This window comes from Phalacrocorax aristotelis, chromosome 6, assembly GCF_949628215.1.
Source record: "Phalacrocorax aristotelis chromosome 6, bGulAri2.1, whole genome shotgun sequence".
NCBI lineage: Eukaryota > Metazoa > Chordata > Aves > Suliformes > Phalacrocoracidae > Phalacrocorax > Phalacrocorax aristotelis.
Genome location: NC_134281.1, coordinates 47,599,910 through 47,619,475, shown reverse-complemented (window position 1 = coordinate 47,619,475; position 19,566 = coordinate 47,599,910). Strand labels below are relative to the sequence as shown.

The 19,566-nt window shown below is 41.5% G+C and overlaps 2 protein-coding genes across 4 annotated transcripts in view; both read right to left on the bottom strand.

Moving 5' to 3' along the window:
• Positions 1 to 15,801, bottom strand: part of BEND5 (BEN domain containing 5) — a 32,450-nt gene extending 16,649 nt beyond the window's left edge. Inside the window, exons 1-2 of one of the 3 annotated variants that reach the window (XM_075097668.1) lie at positions 15,307 to 15,801; positions 432 to 565 (exon numbers count right to left, since the gene is read on the bottom strand). In XM_075097668.1, the coding sequence (XP_074953769.1) occupies positions 432 to 565; positions 15,307 to 15,523 (351 nt within the window). In that variant the 5' untranslated portion in view covers positions 15,524 to 15,801. The remainder of the gene's footprint in view (positions 1 to 431; positions 566 to 15,306) is intronic. The other 2 variants (XM_075097667.1, XM_075097669.1) reach the window with 2 other exon arrangements.
• Positions 1 to 19,566, bottom strand: part of AGBL4 (AGBL carboxypeptidase 4) — a 991,536-nt gene that overhangs the window by 383,434 nt on the left and 588,536 nt on the right. The window lies entirely within an intron of this gene.

Genomic DNA, 19,566 nt, shown 5'->3' with positions numbered 1-19,566 from the left:
TTTGTCTTCTCACCCACTGCTGGATTTGGGAAGTCTCCGAGCACCCCTTCCAATTCCAAACAAGCAGAGTGCAATAGGTCACAAGTGCCACCGAGAACAGCTGCTCAGCATTCACGTAACTGGTGACTTTTAAAGTATTCTGGGCCAAGGTGGAAGAGCATTGTTCCAAAAATCAAAAATGGCAATTAAACTGTATGGATGGAATAAATAGGAAAATGTTTGATTGCACATAAATCTGGTTTTGAAAACCCATACCCCACCCCACACACACAATTTGACCCAATTTCACTAAACACAGTGTTTCAAGGGGATCAAACACAGGCCTGGAATTCTCAAGCTATGACATCTGTATATGCCCCAAGCACTTCCAAAAAAATAATAATTTAAAAAAAAGAAAAAAAAAAAGAAAAATAAAAAAAATACTTCAGTACCTTACTGTGTCTAAGCTCCACATCTTCTTCCCCATAATCTGTAACCTCCCCAGCTTCTTCTACGTGATTGAGAGAGAGTTTGGGGATTTTAATTTTCTTCTGCATCACACTGTTCTCAAGGTCAGTTTTGTCCTCTAAAATGTATATTAAAAATAAAATTTTGTTACATTAATCAGTGTTCTTACTTCCAAATACTACATGACTTAGGCAAGACCAATTAAAAAAAAAACCCTCTCATGCTTCAATCCCCTCATAATACTATGATCAAATTAATCCATGGTGTAACTCAACTGATGACCACTGACAATCCTAGAGTTTCAACAGGGGATCAATCTGGCCAAGCACACGAATAAATATTGTAAAATGTCAAGCTAAATTCATGTGAGTGATCACAAAAGTGTCAAGAAGTAGCTTGTACTATCACTAAAATAAGAGTTAAAGGTGCTGTAAATAAAACAGCTTCCTAAAAACCATCTGTATTGCTTTAAATCATATTTACCAACATTATTTTCATATTCATAATCTGTTGTTGCAGTTCAAACTCTGCTCAGGTTTAAAGTGAAAATAAACTTGGTAATTCATCCTGTACTCTAACCATCATCTGCCAGCAGCACAGATCTATTTGCACGCACCGCAGATTCTGCTGTTCTACAAGGTGCAGGGCTGGAAAAGGGGATGCTGCAGGACAGGTTGAAAAGCGTTATTGACAAGTTGCATACGGACCAAATCTGTAACAAAATTACTATACAACCTCTATTTCACTAGTTAACGGTACTAGTCATTTTCCTTTAGATAGACAAAGCCAATAAATGGTTATATTAATCTTTGAATATCACTAAAAAATTGAAGTAAAATATTTTGAAGTCTGAAACATTCTAACGTATCGCAACATTCAGTATTGAAAAACATTATTCTGAAAACAAGTTTGAAATATTCTAATATTCCTGAGAAGGCACAGAAGGGGCAGGAAATCAAGACTATAGTGTCTCCAAATGTGCCTGTGATCCATAAAATTCTTACAGAGCAGACAAGGTCTTAAAAAGTTCACAAGCTTGACTACCTGTTGAAGACACTGACAGGAAGAAATGCATTTAAAACTCTGAAGTATTGTCTTTGTACATTGAAAGCTTATGAGTGAGAAAACGTTTTGAGTCTTCCTATCCACCTGCAAACCGTATTTCACAAAGTGTCCCAGGAACATTTTTGAAAGTGCCAATGAGGATGGCATTTGTGAGCGCTTAGTTGCATTGACTTTTGCTTTCTCAAATTAGCATCTCTCCACAGGACCTCAAAATGGTTGGTGTTGACAGTGTAGAAAAGGGAAACAAAGGTAAATCACTCTTTAATGAGGAGCAAGGCATTCATTAGAAATGAATTACACAGATGAATGCAATTCATTTTGTTACAGATAGAAATGGATCTCTTGTAGGCAAATGGTGATATTACAGCCCAAGGCTATGTAAAGAGAATAGGCACAGAACATGCAGAATAAGACATTAGACAACCTGAAATGAAATGCAGATGGTAGCAATAAATACTAAGACAGATGCAAAAAGAAACAGATAAACAACAAAAAACAGCTAGGCTTATTTTAGATCATTCTCCATTCCCCAGAGCATCACGGATGCTTATCCCAGTAAAACAAAAAGGCAGTCCAACTGTTTCAGTTTTGAAAAATAAACCCCTATGTTTTCATTTATGTGGAAAATGTAGGTTCATCAGAGAAGTGAGATAACCCAATTCTACACTCAGAGAGCAGAGAAGAAAATAAGACAGCCCTTCTTAGAAAAAAAAAATACAAATTTACAGACTAAAGGGCAGACTGATGGGTATTGGCATCTTCTTGAAAGGACAGAAATTTAATACTAAATAAATACATACTGAAAAGACCAAAAAACTATTTTTTTCTGTGACTATGTATTTTGGGATGTCTGATAGATTGAGGAATTCTTTGCTAAAGTATGTTCTGACAATTCCTTAGAGGAAGAGGAGAACACGCGTACTGCAGAGCCAGCTTCTCTAGACTGCTTTGCCAAATCATCTACCACCAAACGTGCAGATGAACTTCTACGTTTAAAGAATGCATACCAGTTTCTCTGCTCCGAAACAACCTCACAACAAGATAGACACAATCCAACTACTTCGCATAGTAAAAAAAAAAAAAATTGTCTGCTGGCAACTAGCTGAGGTCACCAGTAGCCAGAACCTCATGCAAACTGGAAACGGACACCAGCCATCCTTCCCATGGCCAGAAAACACACACGTCTTGAAACACACATGGAAATGGGTCACAGAGTAAGCGCATGTGCAGACTACAGTGGAAGTCAGCAAATACTCTCCTATGAATAAAACAACATTAAAATAAAAACAATTTGGAAGAAAAGAAATATTTATCTTTTGATTTTGGCTTTTTATTTTTAAGTCAATTTATAAAGGTTATGAACACATTTTATGCACTGAACAACAGAAATGAAAGAAAGTACTTAGTCTGGGTTCAAATAAAACAATGCAAATTATGTGAATTTTTCATTCTCTCTACTCCCCTCCCCAGTTTCTCAATTTACCGATTTATATATTTCCTTACAAATGTTGAGTTTATACAATATTGGTGTGTAACTATCAACATGGTTCTCTTTTATTTGACTTTTTGATTTTACTGCTTATCCTGTAAATGACTCAGTAAGTTGAAGAAAGGAACTCTTCTCCCCACACAGAATTTGAAGAAACAATGGTGAAAATGAGTTCATATAAATTAAAGGACAGGAATTTTCAATTTAGTCAATGAGCAAATAATTTTATGTTCCTCTGCCTTCCAACAATACATATAATATTTTCTTACATATGCTCAGGTCTTTGTAGGCCTATTTATACCTAACACAATTAATCTAGTGTGTTGGATATGAAAAGGCTTTTTGGTTTTGCGGTTGTTTTTTTCAAGTGCATTTCTAACCTTTGTCGTCTTCTACATTAGCTGCAGATAGAGCCAGAAAAGTCTCATTCTAAATTTGAGGCTAAAGCTGGAGTACTGGCTCTTGTTCCATAAACATTAATGGAATTTGGGAAGGGGCAGGAGGGAATGAGAGGAGACCAGGAGGAAGGGGAGAAACATAGACATGCATTTAGGGCAGTAGTTCTTAGGAATCTCCATCTGTTGTGCCAGCCTGCAAGAAGCAGGTACAAAAGAAGAACCCAACAAAAGGAAAACATGCAGGACTTTGAGCCAGAAGAAAACCAGGATATGAACCAAACGGCTGGACAAGCTGCAATTCAGTGCCTTAAACTACAGAGCATGCTAAGAGAGAAGGGCAGTCCTAGAAACATTGTAGCTCAGAGCCTCATTTTGTAATGACCTGAAGCATTTGCCTGGACTTTGTCCGCAGTCATTTAAACCTTGCTACAAGTTAAAAATCACACCTTCCCTTAGTTGGCCAGGACCAGATTGTCTTAAAGTTGCACCAGTGATGCAATTTTCAGCATTCAGCCATACCAGCTACTGAGAACCACCACTTAACACACCTAATTAGGTACTTGTAGCAAAATACACAGCGTAGAAGCACGACACAAGAATGGACAACATTAAAGGACAGAGGCCATCAACAAGGGACATTCTGAAGACACATGTCAATTAGGAAAAATTGTTTTTGTGCACAGGAGCCATAACGCCAGACAGAGAATGTGGTGTTCTGTGATTCAATATACAGAATAAAGCATCCTGGAATAACTGTACTCCACGGAAAGGTCAGACTTGAAGAGATCTTGCTAGACAACTCTACAAGGTACCGAAGTACAGGGTTCAGGAGCCAGTGCACCTGATAGCATCTCTCCTCATGCAGCCATCTACCAAAGTTGTTCAGGTAGTAAGAAGAAAGGGAAGTGCCGAGAAATTTCAGAGTGGCTGGGAAGATATTTGGCCTCAGCAGTGCTGGAAAAAAAAGCCAAAAAAGCAACCCTGCATTACGGAATCTGTATCAGCTAGAAAAGGATAAACTGTTCCTGGAATGTTTTCTTCAGTCAGGCCTTCATTTCAGTATCAAGATGGGTGGATCCAGGCCAAAAGGCTTTAAGTTAAGAGCAGCAGGGAAGTGAGGCAGACAAAGCAACTTTAACCGGGCAGGAAGCGAGTTGGTTAAATTCAAGTATTAATATGTTAGTGCTCTAAAATCGAAAACCCTATCGTGGGATGTAGAACACCACTATGGAAATCTCAAAGCCTCATTAAAACATTCCTTACTTTCTAATTTAGAAGTAAGGACTGAACAAAGTACTAATCCCTTCAAAAAAAAAGTTCAAATACTGATTTTTTTTTTTTCCACCTTTGAAGTAAAAACTGGAAAAAGGGAGGAAGAGAACTCTGCACTCCAAATGGATGAGGAATGGCAGGTCTGGGATCAGTCCAAGTAAGGGGGGCTCAGCAATGCTATAAATCTTACAATAATAAAACGAAAGAACCTTGAGCAAAATTCGTCCTTCCCCTAAGCCTTCAGAAAAATTCCACCCCTTGTGAAAAATGATACACTGACAGACGAAAAAATTTACCAACAGCCTTCCCATTTCTAGGCAGATACCCAACACATATGGGCAACACCTGTACCAAATTCCCCCCACACTGCTGCACTGACCTGCTTCGCTACTGATTTAGCCAGGTTGCTTCTACAGAGCAGAGAATGTCACCTGCCTCAGCAGGATGTGCATCGGTTGCAGTTTATAAAGTAAAAGACACTTAAGAACCAAAGCAAAAAACCCACAATCACAGGTATACTTGGTGCTTCAGAGCAAGTACGCACACGAAGCTTGAAAGTGCATGGATTCCTAAGTGCCGCTTAAGCACAAAAACAATAATTGATATTGCTGTGACTGAGAAGGAAAACAGCATGATAGTACCAAAAAAAAAAAAGCCACCTAGTTTATTTGAAACTGGAAAAAAAGACTTACAAATTTCTTTCTTAGCTAACTTAATGCAACATTAAAGGAGGACGTTAACAGGAAGAACAGAAGAGATTTCAGAAAATATAACGATCCTGCAGGCTCACAAAATATTCAGGATACAGAGGAAGAAAAACTCATCTCACAAAATACATCTCAGCTAGTATACCGAGATTAAGACCACTACCAAGGAAGAAGAAACTCAGAATGACAGTAACAGACAACAGTAGAATTGCAAAAGTTATTTGAAGAGGACAGGTGCCACAAAGCTTCATGCAGCTACAGGGAGGGATTATGTGCAACAGAGGGTTCAACTGAGTGCTGGCACAGTAAATTCAGGATTTGGATAGTATTATTTACTATCTGGTTTTGCATTTTTTTGCATACTAGGAGAGCTTTGTTGGAAGGACAGAGAAAAAGAGGTTACAGAAATAAACGTAGGGCACAGTGAAAACACTGCATGAAGTATATCTAGTTGGACAGAAAGGCAAAGCTGGGTGTAAGCAGCCAAGCAGATAAAGAATAAGAAAAAACAAAACTTTGAGTTGGAAATGACAGAAAAGCTGATGTCCCCTTCCCACTCTAAAATCAGGAGAAAAACAAAAATGGTGGGAAAATATGTTGGGCCATCCTAAGCATAAGGTGAAAAATAGATTTCTGTGTAAATGTCAGAAAGGGAAGCTGCCAACAAATTTAAGTGAGTAATTAGGAATAAAAAGGTTGAGCTAAGAGTTGCCATCATCTGGGCTACTATCACCCCCAAAAATTTTAGAACACCCCTGCAGCACTTCACCAGAAAAAAATTTCAATAAACACACAAACAAGTGACTAGAAGAACGTTTTCAGAACAAAAAGAAGACTGAGCAAAGAAGTCAGGGAAGAACAATATATCAGGTAGCACTTGGACAGGCAGGGCCAATAAGCACGTGAAGGTGAAGACATACTCTTCAGGCACTTGCCAAAAAGGCTGTTAAATCTTGTAAAGTGAATTTCAATTAAGTGTAAAGAATAGGAAACAGAGTGAAAATAATTCTTAATCAAATTGGGAAAAGGCAAGAGAGAAAAGTCTTAAACTGCCACTTGACAGGTTTAGAGATGATGGGTAAGAAGGACGATGGGCCAGAAGCCTGAATCAAGAGTGGTCACTGATGATGGACAGAAAGCCACACGTTTCATACAAAGGCACTAAAGAATGGGGAGAAAGGTGAAGGAGCCAAACAGGACAGATATAAACAACTTCTAAGTTCTGTCTGAAGCCCTACATCAAGACCGGCTCTCCTTCATTAATATTCAATACAATAATACAAGTAAATTCACACAGCACGGACCTGCTGCTGCTCTCACAAAAAAATAATCTATCATGCCAGCTACTGAAGGAACAAATGTTGAGATCTGAATGAACATGAACAACAGAGATATTCAGTTTAATACTGCTAGAATTTAGAGTTTTTGATATGGACCCCCATTTGTAGTCAAATTTCTAATGTACATTAAGATGTTCAAATATTTTACAACACTCTCCTTTTGCACATGCTCATTTCTCAGCAGACTGTTCAGATTTCATAGAAGCCTAGAATGTCTTGAGTTAGAAGAAACCCACAAGGATCATAAAGTCCAGCTCCTGTCCCTGCACTGGACAACCCCAAAATTCACACCATGTCTCTGAGGGTATTGTCCAAGGGCTTCTTGAATAGCGTCAGGCTTGGTGCAGTGACTGCCTCCCTGGGGAGCTTGTTCCAGTGCCCCACCACCCTCTGGTTGAAGAACTTTCTCCTAATATCCAACCTAAACGTCCCCTGGCACATCTTCCTGCCATTCCCTTGGGTCCTGTCATTGTTCACCAGAGACAAGAGATCAGCGCCTGCCCCTCCTCCTCCCCTTTTGAGGAAGCTGCATACCACAATGAGGTCTGCCCTCAGTTGCCTCTTCTCTAGGCTGAACCAACCAAGTGACTTGAGCCACTCCTTGTATAGTTTTTCCTCTAAACCCTTCACCAACTTCATGGCCCTCCTCTGGACACTCTCTAGTAGCTTTATATCCTTAATGTACTGTGGCACCCAAAACTGCACCCAGTACTCGAGGTGAGGCCATGCCAGTGCAGAGCAGAGCAGGACAATCTCCTCCCTCGACCAGCTGCAACACAGGGCTCGATGCCCCCCAGGGCATGGTTGGCCCTCTTGGCTGCCAGGGCACACTGTTGGCTCATGTTCAACTTGCCGTCGACCAGAACCCCCAGGTCCCTCTCCGCAGCGCTTATTTCCAGTCTTTTGTTCCCCAGTCTGTATGTACATCGAGGGTTGCTGTGCCCCAGGTGCAAAATCCAGCACTTGCCCTTGTTAAACTTCATACAGCTGGTGATTGCCCAGCTCTCTAGTTTGTCTAGATCTCTCTGCAGGGCCTCTCTGCCCTCAAGAGTAGGGCTCTTCCCAATTTTGGGTCATCAGCAAATTTAGTTAGTACTCCTCAGCGTAGATTTATGGAGCATCAGCCTGAATGTAAGTCCAACCTGTGCTGCAAGAAAAACTTAGATATATCTTCTCTCTTATTTCCCACTATTAATATGAAATCTATTTCTTAACTCAAAAGTTAATACAAGGTCTCTTCAAAAATAATTAACCAAAAGGAAAATGGCTTAAAACCAAAACTCTGCTAGAAATTAATTATTATTCTTTTATCCTTTGTCAGCAAAACCCTCCCTTCCATTTAACTTTTAGTGGTATTAGAGTGTCTGCAGCAGAAACTGATGGAGCTGGAAGAACAAGTAAAGAAAAGACATTGTGCTTAGAAACAGGAAATAATGCTCTTTACAAGCCTGACAACAGTTTTAATCCTGGATCCAATATTTACTTAAATACTGACCTTGAATAACTCAACCTTTCCATCTTACTGTCCCCATCTACCCCACTGAAGCGTTGTGCAGATTTGTTAATATTTGTACAATACTCTGAACACGTTGAACACAAAGGATTATAGCTATTATGGAACAACTCTCTTAATCCTTTCTGAAACAAATACAGTAATACAATATTACCATTAAATTAAAAAGAAGAAACCCTGAAAACAAGTAGGATGTTGAACTGCTGTCTCTGAAATTGCTCCTCTGTACCTACATATGAAACTTAAATATGGGAGTTATTTTTTGGAAGTTTGAACACGGTAAGTATTTTACAAAAAAACTATTTATAATAAAAGCTATTCTTTTCTTTAAAAAGTTCAAAAGTTCATTTAAACAGATCAGCAATCTCAGTGACAGCTACAATTTGTCAATCTGGCTGCCCTGACTGGACAGTCTGTGTCATACTGTAAAATTATATTAAAACCAAACCCAGATTATAATTTCATGATCACAAAGGCCACAAAGCCACGGACATATTGCCTACCAGCTCTTCAGCAGATAAAGCAGCAGCCTACAGGGAACACTCCAGGAGGCCTCTGCAACTATCTCTGCCCAAGGAATGAGCTTGCTATGGAAATGGTGGGTAGATTTATGCATTTTTTAGTTTCCATACAAAAATTACATTGTGGTTCAGCCTCTACTATTTTTAAGGGTTTCTTTTAAAAAAAGCAAATAATTGACTGACTGGCACTTAGGCAATTCACTGGGGGGAAAAAATGTTTTACTGTTAAATTATGAAAACAAAAACATTAACTTAAATTTTTTTCCCTTTTCACTTCCCTGCAAATTTTAGCATATTTTAATTAGTCAGTGTTAGTTACCATAGCTACCATAACCATACTATCTTTGAAGTCAATTTTATTAAAATCCTGAAATTCATACTTTTATTGTATCATAGTTAAGCTTATACAGCATTTACAAGCATAACTTGTGTTATGTGATGCAATGTATGTACTAAGATCAAGAGAAAGAAAGCCTAGGTCATGTGTATGTCTTTATGTGATAAAAATAAGTGACTTCTGACTATTAGAATAAAGCAAAAAGCAAACATGACTGAGGAACAAGCAGGTCAGTTGAGAAGGGTTTAAGACCAAAAAACCAAGATTATTTATTTCCAGAATAAGCACAGTGACACAAGAAAATATAAAACTAAATATAAGGGTAAAATCTTCTTGCTCAGATAAACCCCAGCTTTTTAATTCCTTTTTACTGGCACTTTATCCTGCTGATGACATATAACCACCACCACTATCGTAAGAGTTATTCCAAGCCACTACTTACCAGCCACAGTTTTAAACATTCCAAAATTTTTTTGCTGCTGCCACTTAAGCTTTGCATGAATGTGCCATATTAAGACTTCAACACTGAACAAACAGAAATGACACTAAAAAACCAAAAACTGTATAAGCCCTTCATATCTCAGATATGCTCCTACAGCATAATTTAGAAGGGGAGAAAAACCCCACCCTTCAGCTTGAAAGAATTAAACCAGAAATGGATCAAACACAAAATGAGTGTGAAATTTAGCTTTAAATATTCTTTATGAATACTGCCACACTCGTATTCAGGACTGTAGTTAAGATTGTGATATAGTTACTGTTACATAAAATGATTTGATGAACCTCTGTATAGAGCCAGATCTTTCACCTGGTAAAAGGGTAACACAGCAGTAGCACGTCATTTACGTGTCTGACAAAGTAGGCCATGCACCTCAAATATCACAGTAGAAAGTTAAAAAAAAAGAAAAATTTTTAAATCATATTTTGAATAAGGTTATTTCAGCACTGTTCAACCTGCCGAGTTTACTTTCTCTCTATGGCTGCAGAAGGCCATTCACATGGCAAGACCCAATGCCCACGACTTGCTGCTCAAGGGCAGTGACACACAAGCTTGCCCAAAGGCACTCCGGAACTATCCCACAAAATGTCAAGCTACTTAGAAAGAGTCTGTGAGGAACCATTACCACTACTGGAAGGTTTCCTACAGCCTCCTCCCAGCACTTCTTTACTCAGGGCCACACTCGGGATCACCCAAGAAGCAGTTGCACGCCTTCTTATTTTTTTCCTGGTGCCATTTCTCCCCAGGTCCCTGACAAACACCAAATGAGTTGCATATCATGATAGGGGACAGATCTAGATCTTTCTAGGATCGAAGAGTTAGCAAATGCTGTCCCTACCACAATAGTTCATTCAGTCTACAAACTGCCCCGGGAAAGGAAATGCAACATGTGGGCTATGATGGGATGGAGCATGGGCACACAGCAGCCACAGCCATGACCTGCTCTATGTACTCCAGCTCCCCAGGATGCATGTATATGCCAAATAGCACATGGGAAAAAAGGCACAAAGATGTACAAGACTACAGAAGTACCAATGAAAGCTTCACACTACTGTTATACATCAAGCCCACTTCCTGACCTATGTTCTGTATATTCTTGATATAATCCAAGATCTCACCTTGTAAATTTTCACCTATTCCAGCACTTGACAAAGGATCTTTCCTTCATCTGTTATCCATATCGAAGAAGCCTGCTTCAACTTCTTAGTGTGTATCCACCCTCAACCTTATTCAAAACTCAGTCCTAGAATAATTTAATTTTAAATTGTTCTGGGAACAGAGATTTTACATCTTTCTGAAATACACAGCAAATTACCTCACCATGAGCTGTCCAAGCTTTTAAAGACTAAAAAAAAATTGCCTAACCTATTTTAGTAAAAAGTGGAGCATAACATTTCATAAAGGGGCAAGAAAGAATATGGATGCACACAGGTATTAACACATCTGATGTGGCAGCTAGGGAATTGCCAGGAGAATCTGATGGAGATGCGTTTGTTACGATTGTGTGGGTGGAAAATGTTGAAGGCAGCAGCTAGAGAGAAAAATTATTTACTGTAGCCAGGAAAGAATGCCTCCAATTAGAAGACAGTCACTATTAAGTTGTTAACAAATGTAGCCCAAAGTAGTGAATTTTAAAAGGTCTCCAAACCTCAGTTCATTCCACCTAATACTCATCACTTTGCAAAGCAAGAAAAGGTTCCAACAGAGTCACCTAAGGACCATGCTAGCTCATATAAGGTGTGTATGCTTACAGACAAGATTCTGCTAGTGACTATATTGGACAAATGTGAAAGTTGCAAGTGGCACACATTTCAAGAACAGGGACCAGAAAAACAGCTTTCCAGCATTTTGAGGAGAGGACAGAAAAGAAGAAAAAAAGGAAGGGTGTGGATGATTAGAAAGACAGACTCAAACTCTTCCTGAAAAGCCATCCACTGTTTTTGTATTCTCAACAACATAGACCGGCTAACATACCACCTCAAAAAGCTGCTATATAGTGAAACTCTAGTCTGCTGAGCTGTATTTTCCATTCAAGAGGTAAATAAAATTATTCATTTATTACTATGTAACATCAGCTGCCTGTTAATCAAATGCTGAACTTTTACAGCACAAAACATTAATTTTAATGCCTTCCTATGGCTCAGGTCTAGAACTGTCTTAGTCAGGGATTAACCTGTCTGGTTTGAGCCCTAGTCTTTAGCGAACTTTTGAAAAAAGTCAAAGGTTCACAGACCAACACATACCACCACTATCAGCAGTTCTCAATCATACGCGCAAGCACACACAAGGGAAGCGTACAGCTGCTCAGATTTCAACTATCACACCACTGTACTACTACTACATATTACTTCTTACTGAAGTATTCAAAAGTAGTATTTGTCTCCTCAAGATACCAAGTCTATCACAATTACTTGGTGCTGTGAGCATGCCCACCTTAATTCCCTTTTTTTTTTTTAATTTAGTTTTTATTGTTGTGATACCTTTACAATAGCAGTGCTCTCCCCTCTGCAGCAACAATAACATTCCTCACAAGTGTACAGGCTTTCAATCATCCAACCTCAGCACAAAGGATCGAAGAATTGATTCTAAGACTGTCCCTGAGAACAATTCTTTCAGTAACTCTTTACACAACCAGTGCTCCAATAAAACTCTGTACTATGGGCATGAACATGTATTTATCCTGTGTGAAGTCCTACTTTACAAGGGTAAAAGTTTGAAAAGTATCTAAATTCCTTTAACAAAATAGGAAAGGAAAACTTTCAAAATGAAAAATCAAGATGCTAATATGGGCCTTATATCTGTGTTCTTCCTCTACTCCTTCCTTTTTTTAGGTCACTAGAAAGGAAAACCAAGTGGATCTGTTTCTCAGACTACGATTAACTCCCACTGCACCGACAGTGTTTGGTCATGAAAATATATATAAATAGGTACAACTTTGCCTAATTGAGAAGCCTTGTTAAATCAGTGTATGAAAATTGGGTGCTATTCAAACTGTAAAAGAACACAGTGCAGGCTCAAAAAAAAAAAAAAAAAGATTACTTTTCCCCCTGTTATTCTTTTTTGTGTTTGTTTGTTTAATTTAATATGTGTACCATGACTTTGGTTGAAGCCTGTTCCTACTGGGGAATCCTTGGACCAAAGCAGTAAATCCTTAAAGCCACTGATATACTAATTTGTGCAGGCAAGGGTTCCTTCCATGAATTCAAAAACCAACTTACTACGTATATTTTACATATAAAAGCAACTTTACACACATTATTTACATTACTGCTAAGGTAGGCTGGAATCCTTTAAATGAAAAGTTCTATTATAGTCTGTGAAATGTTACTGCAGACTTGTAAAACTATTTTTCAAACTAAAGCAGTTTGCATAACATCAGATTTGTTGTGTTTGCCATAAAAAGTTGTCATAATCTGTAAAAATATAGTTGGTCACTATAAAACAAAAATTTTGCTAAGATGTCTTCACGCAACATTGACTTTTCTCCTTGGGACTTCATCCATTAAAAAAAAACAAACACCAATATTAAAACTCTGGGGAGAAAGTGACAACTTTAAAAGTAAGTAAACATATATTGTATACAAAGGATTAATTCAGCTATTATATTTTTACATGGTACAGGGTGGAAAGAAGAACAGAAATAAGGATTCATTTGGTGTTCAGGTGAGAAGTTTTCCAAGCATGCAAATTACAGATCTAGTCAGATACACTGAGATGTGACAGATGTAATAAAGACAGCTATATGTTTCTTTGTGGTCCTGGCTCATCAGGAGAATTTTCTGTAGAATTTAAATCTCTGGGGAGCCATTAGTGCAAATCACTAATACAGGTAACAAGTTGTGTTCTCTGGAGGAAACCATGTATACTGATTTGTTCTGTTCAAGAGAGATGAAACAAAGAGAAACTGTACAGAAGAGTACTTCTCTTAGTTATGAAGAGACTCTGCCTGGAACAAGGGAACTGAGAAAGTAGGTGCACTTTCTGCTGGAAAACTGAGGCAATCTGTTAGGCTCAACATGTGAGCAACATGCCTATTACTCAACATTTCTCTGAAACACTTTAGTTAGATTGAGATGAATGTGACGAACATAATGGGCACTGCTGCTGCAGTTTCCTGTTGAGAAAGAGGAAGGTGAAGTCCAACTGGGATGCCTCTGAGAAGAAGCCAAGCAAACCCTGGACACCGACACTGCTGCCTTCCATGGATGTGTCGGGTAACTCGCAAGAAATACTTCCTACATCAATTCTCCTCTGTTATAGACAGGACAAACAAAACAGGGTGGCATAAGACAACAAAAACTTGGCAGGACTATCCACTCCTCTGGTAGGCTCTCTCATTAGTTCTCCTCAACTCCTGGAGTTGCAAATATTCAGAAATCAGAAAAGCTTTACAGGGAAACAACATACACATTTGTCTGTTTCTTGTTCTTTCCAGGCATCTGTTCATGGCCAGTACTAGAAACAGCATAATGGTCAAAGTCACCAAGTCAGGGACCAAACAGACCACCACCAGGCTGAACTGGTTTAGGAACTATTATTTTCAAAAATAAAAAAAATACTAGAGTTTTATGAGCCTTTAACACCAAATTACTCTGTTTAGAGAGCAGAACTCAGCGTTGCCTTCTTAGAACTCAATACTAGACAATGGGGTTTCTTAAGCCCATTCCGTATTTGGGGAAGCGGACATAACCAGTATTTCTCCCCAGGTGGAAGAGTCAGGATCAGAAACCAGTGTCCTCTTTGCTACCCAGACTGACACTTCAAATGGTCACTGCAGTCTTTCAATAGCCTATTGGGCCAATCCACGCTAGCCAGTAATTTGCTACAAACAACATAAAACTTCTTTTCTACGTCAACTCAGACTACGGCATAGTGTTTTCTGTGGCTTCAAGAAAACTACAGAAAGTCTTCACAGCAACATGCTGCCAAAAAGTTCTGATTTAGGGGAAACACAGAGCAGAAGCACCATCTTACACTGGCTGAACTCATTTAAATGGCCAAAATATGGGCTTGTTTCTCAATATACACTTTAATTGGTCCTCTTAGCTAGAGAAGCATTTGTAAGTTAAACATGGAACAAACCAAATGTAGCAAAACCAAGCTTAACAGGCAGAGTATCTAAAGGTCTGGTACCACTACTGCCTTCCAATTTGTGAAGTCACTTAAACTAACAAAGTGGATATAAAACAGTACCCTTCTAATGTGACAACATGCCGCCAAACTGCAAAGGTATATAAATGACTCCATGCACTATAAATACACTGTGCACGAAAACCTTAACTTTTTTTTTTGTTGGGGGTGGCGAGCAGGGGGGTAAAGTTTCTGACTCCATCCCCTCCCACCGTGTAACAACGGGTACTAGCAGGGGCTCCCGCGTTATTTTGGGAACGGCTCCGCCGGAGCACCACGAGTTGGGGGCAGGGGCGCGGCGCCGCCCGGCGGGAGCAGCCGCCCAGCGGGACCCCCCCACACCGCCAGCAGGCCCTCCCCGGGCCTGGGGCCGCCCCGGCCCCGCCGTGCCCCGGGAGGTGCCCTCCCGCCCCCGGGCCTCCCGCAGCCCCCCGCCCGCCATGTGCCGCCCGAGCTCTGAGCATGTGTCGGCGCGATGCCGCCCCCTCCTCCTCTCCCTCCCCCACCTCCGCGGGGAGGGGGCCGCATTTGGGGCTTTCCCTGGCCCGGCCCCCCCTCTCCCCCCCCCGCGGCCCGGCCCGCCCTCACCTGCCAGCGCCAGGATCTGGGCCTTGTGGAGCAGCAGGCGGTCGCCCCACTCTCCGGGGCTCTCGTCGTCCTCCTCCGCCTCCTCGGGGTTGCGGTACACCGTGTAGACCTTCTGGTTATCGAAGTCGAGCTGGGACGTGGGGCTGAAGTCCTGGACGCAGGAGACGGGCAGGGCGTAGCAGACGTTGTCCTCCAGGAACCGCACAAAGGCGTACATGGTGCGGCGGGCGGGGCGGCCGCGCCGGTCCCGCGCTCCCCGCTCTGTTATTGTTCCTCAAAATCCGCCTCTGCGCTCGGCTGAGCTCGCCTGGCCGCGCCGCCAGCCGGGCGGCCGCCAGCTCCGGGCAGGCACGAGCAATCCAACGCGGAGCGACGCGAGCCGGGCTGCCGGGCGGCGCGGGGCGGGTGGGGGCCGGGGCCGGCTGGCGGCGGCGGGAGGAGCGGAGCGGCGCCCGCCCGGCTCCCCCGTCTCGGCCCGCCCGGGGCCCCATGCGGAAACACCCCTTCCGCTGGCCCCGGCCTGTCCCGGCCCCTCCGCGCCGCGCGGGCTTGAGTCGCCGCCCGGCAGGCCCAGGCCTACCCCGGCCGCCCGGGAGCGGCCTCGCACCTCCGCCTCGGGGGTGTTGGTGCGAGGCGGGCAGGTGCGCCCGCCGAGAGGCTTTCGAGGGCTCGCCCGGACCGGGCGGTGGCTTGGCCCCTGCCACGCACCTGTGCCGGAGGGACGGCTCCCGCCCCTCGGCCGCGGCGCCCGGTGGGCTGAGGGGGTCCTGGCAGCGGCGCTCACCCTCCGGGCCCCGTTGCTCAAACTCGTCCCCAGTGAAGGCCGCGCGGACTCTTTCCAAGTTAAAATCCCCTCACACCTGTTCCAGAGAAATAGGCCGCGTGTGGAGGTGTCGCAGCGGGGGGCTGGTCGGGCCTAGGCCGGGGCAGTGGCGACGAGTGCAGGGAGAAGGGGCCGGAGGGACCCCTGAGAACCTGTGGCCATGTGAGGAGAGGAGACCAGCTCCTTCATGGCCAGCCAGAACGGCACAGAACCCCACGGTCATCTGCCAGGTATCAACAGAATCTGAACATCTGTTTTTACCTGAAGGTCTTCAGGGTAATGCAGAACCACCTGCAGTCAGTGGTATTGTCCAAGGGTGATTGCTGGAAGAACTCAAAGGTGCCCTGTCCTCCCCCAGAGAGAGCAGAGAAATTCTGTACAGGTGTGTAAGAACAAGGGCTAGAGGCCATGCCATTTTTAGCAAAAATTCCCAAGCTTTCAGAGACAGGTACACACTGAGTATAGATGCTTTGTGCTTCCTGTAAGAAAAATAACACGGCAACATTGCTTATCATTCATGTCCAAGTTTCCAATGCTGAAATCTGTGTTCCCTGATCAGACTTAGGAGCAGAACAATAATACATGGAGAATTATCTAAAAGCAAAGAAAAAGTAATCACAGAATTAGTAATAAACAGCAAGAGAGGCTCAGTGGTTTTCTGTTTGCAAAAGGCCAACACAAAATGAAACCAAAATGCATTATTTTTCTGGTTTGCATATCCCTAAGCCTTTGCAGTAGTATCTTGATCCATTACATTGAGCTTAACCACACCGAACTTGTCTTTTCTATTTATCCTTTATGGACCTCTTAGTACATGGGAACAGACCACAAGCTGGAAAACCTGAGGTCAAGTTTTGACTGAGCACTGACATGGGTTGCCCAGAGAGCTTCTGGAGTTTTCATCCTTGGAGATAACTCAAAAGCCATCTGGACATGATCCTGGGCAACCTGCTTCTGGTGGCCCTGCTTGAGCAGGAGGCTGGACAAGATGACCACCAGAGCTCCCTTTGAATCTCAGCCCTTCTGTGGAAGTATCAGAAACTTACACCCAGCAAAAATCTGTCCTTCTCTTAAGCAACACATGAAAACATAAGGAATGCATACAGGTGTAGTTAAGCCGATGTAAGTATTTCAGTAACAAGCTGTAAACTTCCCGTACAATAATGGCAGCTTTATTATTTTAGCAATTACAGAGTTTCGCAAATACTTCAGTTTAAGATTGGGGATTTAAATGGCAGTACTTTATGTTAACAATAAAGTATTGCCAGACTGGTATGTAATTACAGGCAAATATAAGTCTGCTACAAAGTATGGATGACAAATGTATTCTAGTAGCTAGGCTGCAAGGGAAATGAAATTCCAGCAAAGATTGTGTTGCTGATCAAACAATAACAGCTGCTGTAGCACTCCTATCTCCTCTACCTTGTGTTACAATGGAGGTAAAAGGAGTCGCAGAAAGGCGGCAGGACAGACTGATAGCTGGAATTACTCCATGGACACTATTAAAATTATGTGAAGGACAATTTTGTCCCACTAAGTTCAGTGGCTAGTGAGGGATTTGGTACACTGACTCTTACCAGGATTGTATTTACGCTGCAGCTGAATTCTGTTAGCAACATCTAAAACTGCCGTCGAGGGAAAGGAACACAGGAAAATGGAGAAACTAGAAATAACAGGGGAAATGAAGGACTCAAAAGTTAGGTTGTCTTGGAGGGGGGAAGATGTCTTCAGGTACCAAGGAGGCCTGGCTAATTTGCCCCAATGAAAGAAAACTGAAAGACTTTTTGTGGAGGCAACTAGTGTAATAGTGGGGGTTTTTTTTGGTTTGGGGTGGGTTTTTGTTTGTTTGGTGTTTGGTTTGGTTTTTTTTCCAGAAAAGGAACACTCTAAACTATTATTTGCAACATTTTACATTTGAAGGTTCAGTTACAGCAAAGGCTGTAAAGATTTTTTTATCAGCAGCAAAAAAAGGTCTCAGATCTTTTAGAAAGCCTGTTTCTTCTCCACGGAAGGACGTTTTTGGGAACAGATTAAGGGTCAGGATGATAAATACGCGTTTACACTTGGTCACTAGCACACACATTGAGCCAGAAGGCATTGTAATGCTAAAGAATTAATAATGAGCCCATACGTTTCTGCCTACAAGGAACAGTGTTAATTTCTAGCTTTAAAATCAATAGATTACCTGCACTGGTTAGCTGTGAAGCTGAGGAAAAGATCCATTTAAGTGCAGAGTGAAACACACAAGTACTGTCACTCCTTTTGTTTGGACCTTTCCCATTTCTGCTAATGGTTAGCCAGCTGTTTTAACACTGAGGTTAGCTTGAGGTTTAAAGATTTAAGCTATTTTAAAGGTGTGGATTTTAAAACCCATTGTTAAGGGAATTACTGGATTCTCACCAGATTTAAATCCTCTAGCAAGTCCAGCCTTTTAGAAACAACACAGCCTTGCTGAGTAGTAGATTGTCATACTTTCAAAATACAAATGAAGCCTCATCTTAAAAGTAAAAGTGTCACTCCAAGAGTCAGGAAGCCACAAAGCACAGTCCTAGCCCTTGTGGGACTCCTGAGTGACTGTTTCCTGGAACACTACCTATATTTTGCTGCTGTTATTTCTCTTGAAAAGTGAAAAAATTGTTAAAGCAAAAGCCGGTGCCTGCTGTTTTGTTGTGCACTCTGTTTTCACTTAAAGATGTAAAATGAAAAGCTAACAGTACCAAGAATAGTTACAGAGGAGCTGTATCTCTTTCACAGCAAAACATTAAAATTAGGCTCATCAGTCACATTACTTCCATGTTTAATACCGAGACCTCAAGGGACACCATAATGAGTTTAAATCTACTGATGAAGAAATTCCCATTTTGTTTTACCAGTCAAGTGGAGGGGTTTCACTGCTACCTGATTACTCAGCAAAAGCAGTAGACTGGACTACTGGTAGAGATCCCTACACATTCAATATGCGGATTAGAAAACATTATTGTTTTCTTGTGAATTTATTTATCCTCCAAATAGTGCATTTCTTACACAATTGTTTTCAAGCTCAAATACACCATGAAGGAAAGCTATATTCACAATTTTTTTAGGTAACACTGTGTTTTAACAATGGCATTTAAAATCATAAAGAATAACAATGCAGGACAACTGAAGACTGTTCAAAGGTTTATGTATGTACGCATCTACTCACATTCTGGTTAATTTTTACCAAAGTATGCTCAATAGGGTGGTCAGAAGATACCTCTGTTCCATAGTACCTCATTTTTTATCTTACGATAAAGTGCAAGATGAAGTCATTTCCAGATATAAATGAACCTTCCTCTTAACAAAGTCATATACAGCTTCTAGGTGTTTTGAGATAGAGAGGGTGGTTGGGAGGGGGATCTGCTAGCTAGACAAACAGAGCAGGGCAGGCATTCCACAGGGTTGTTTCCCTTCAGATT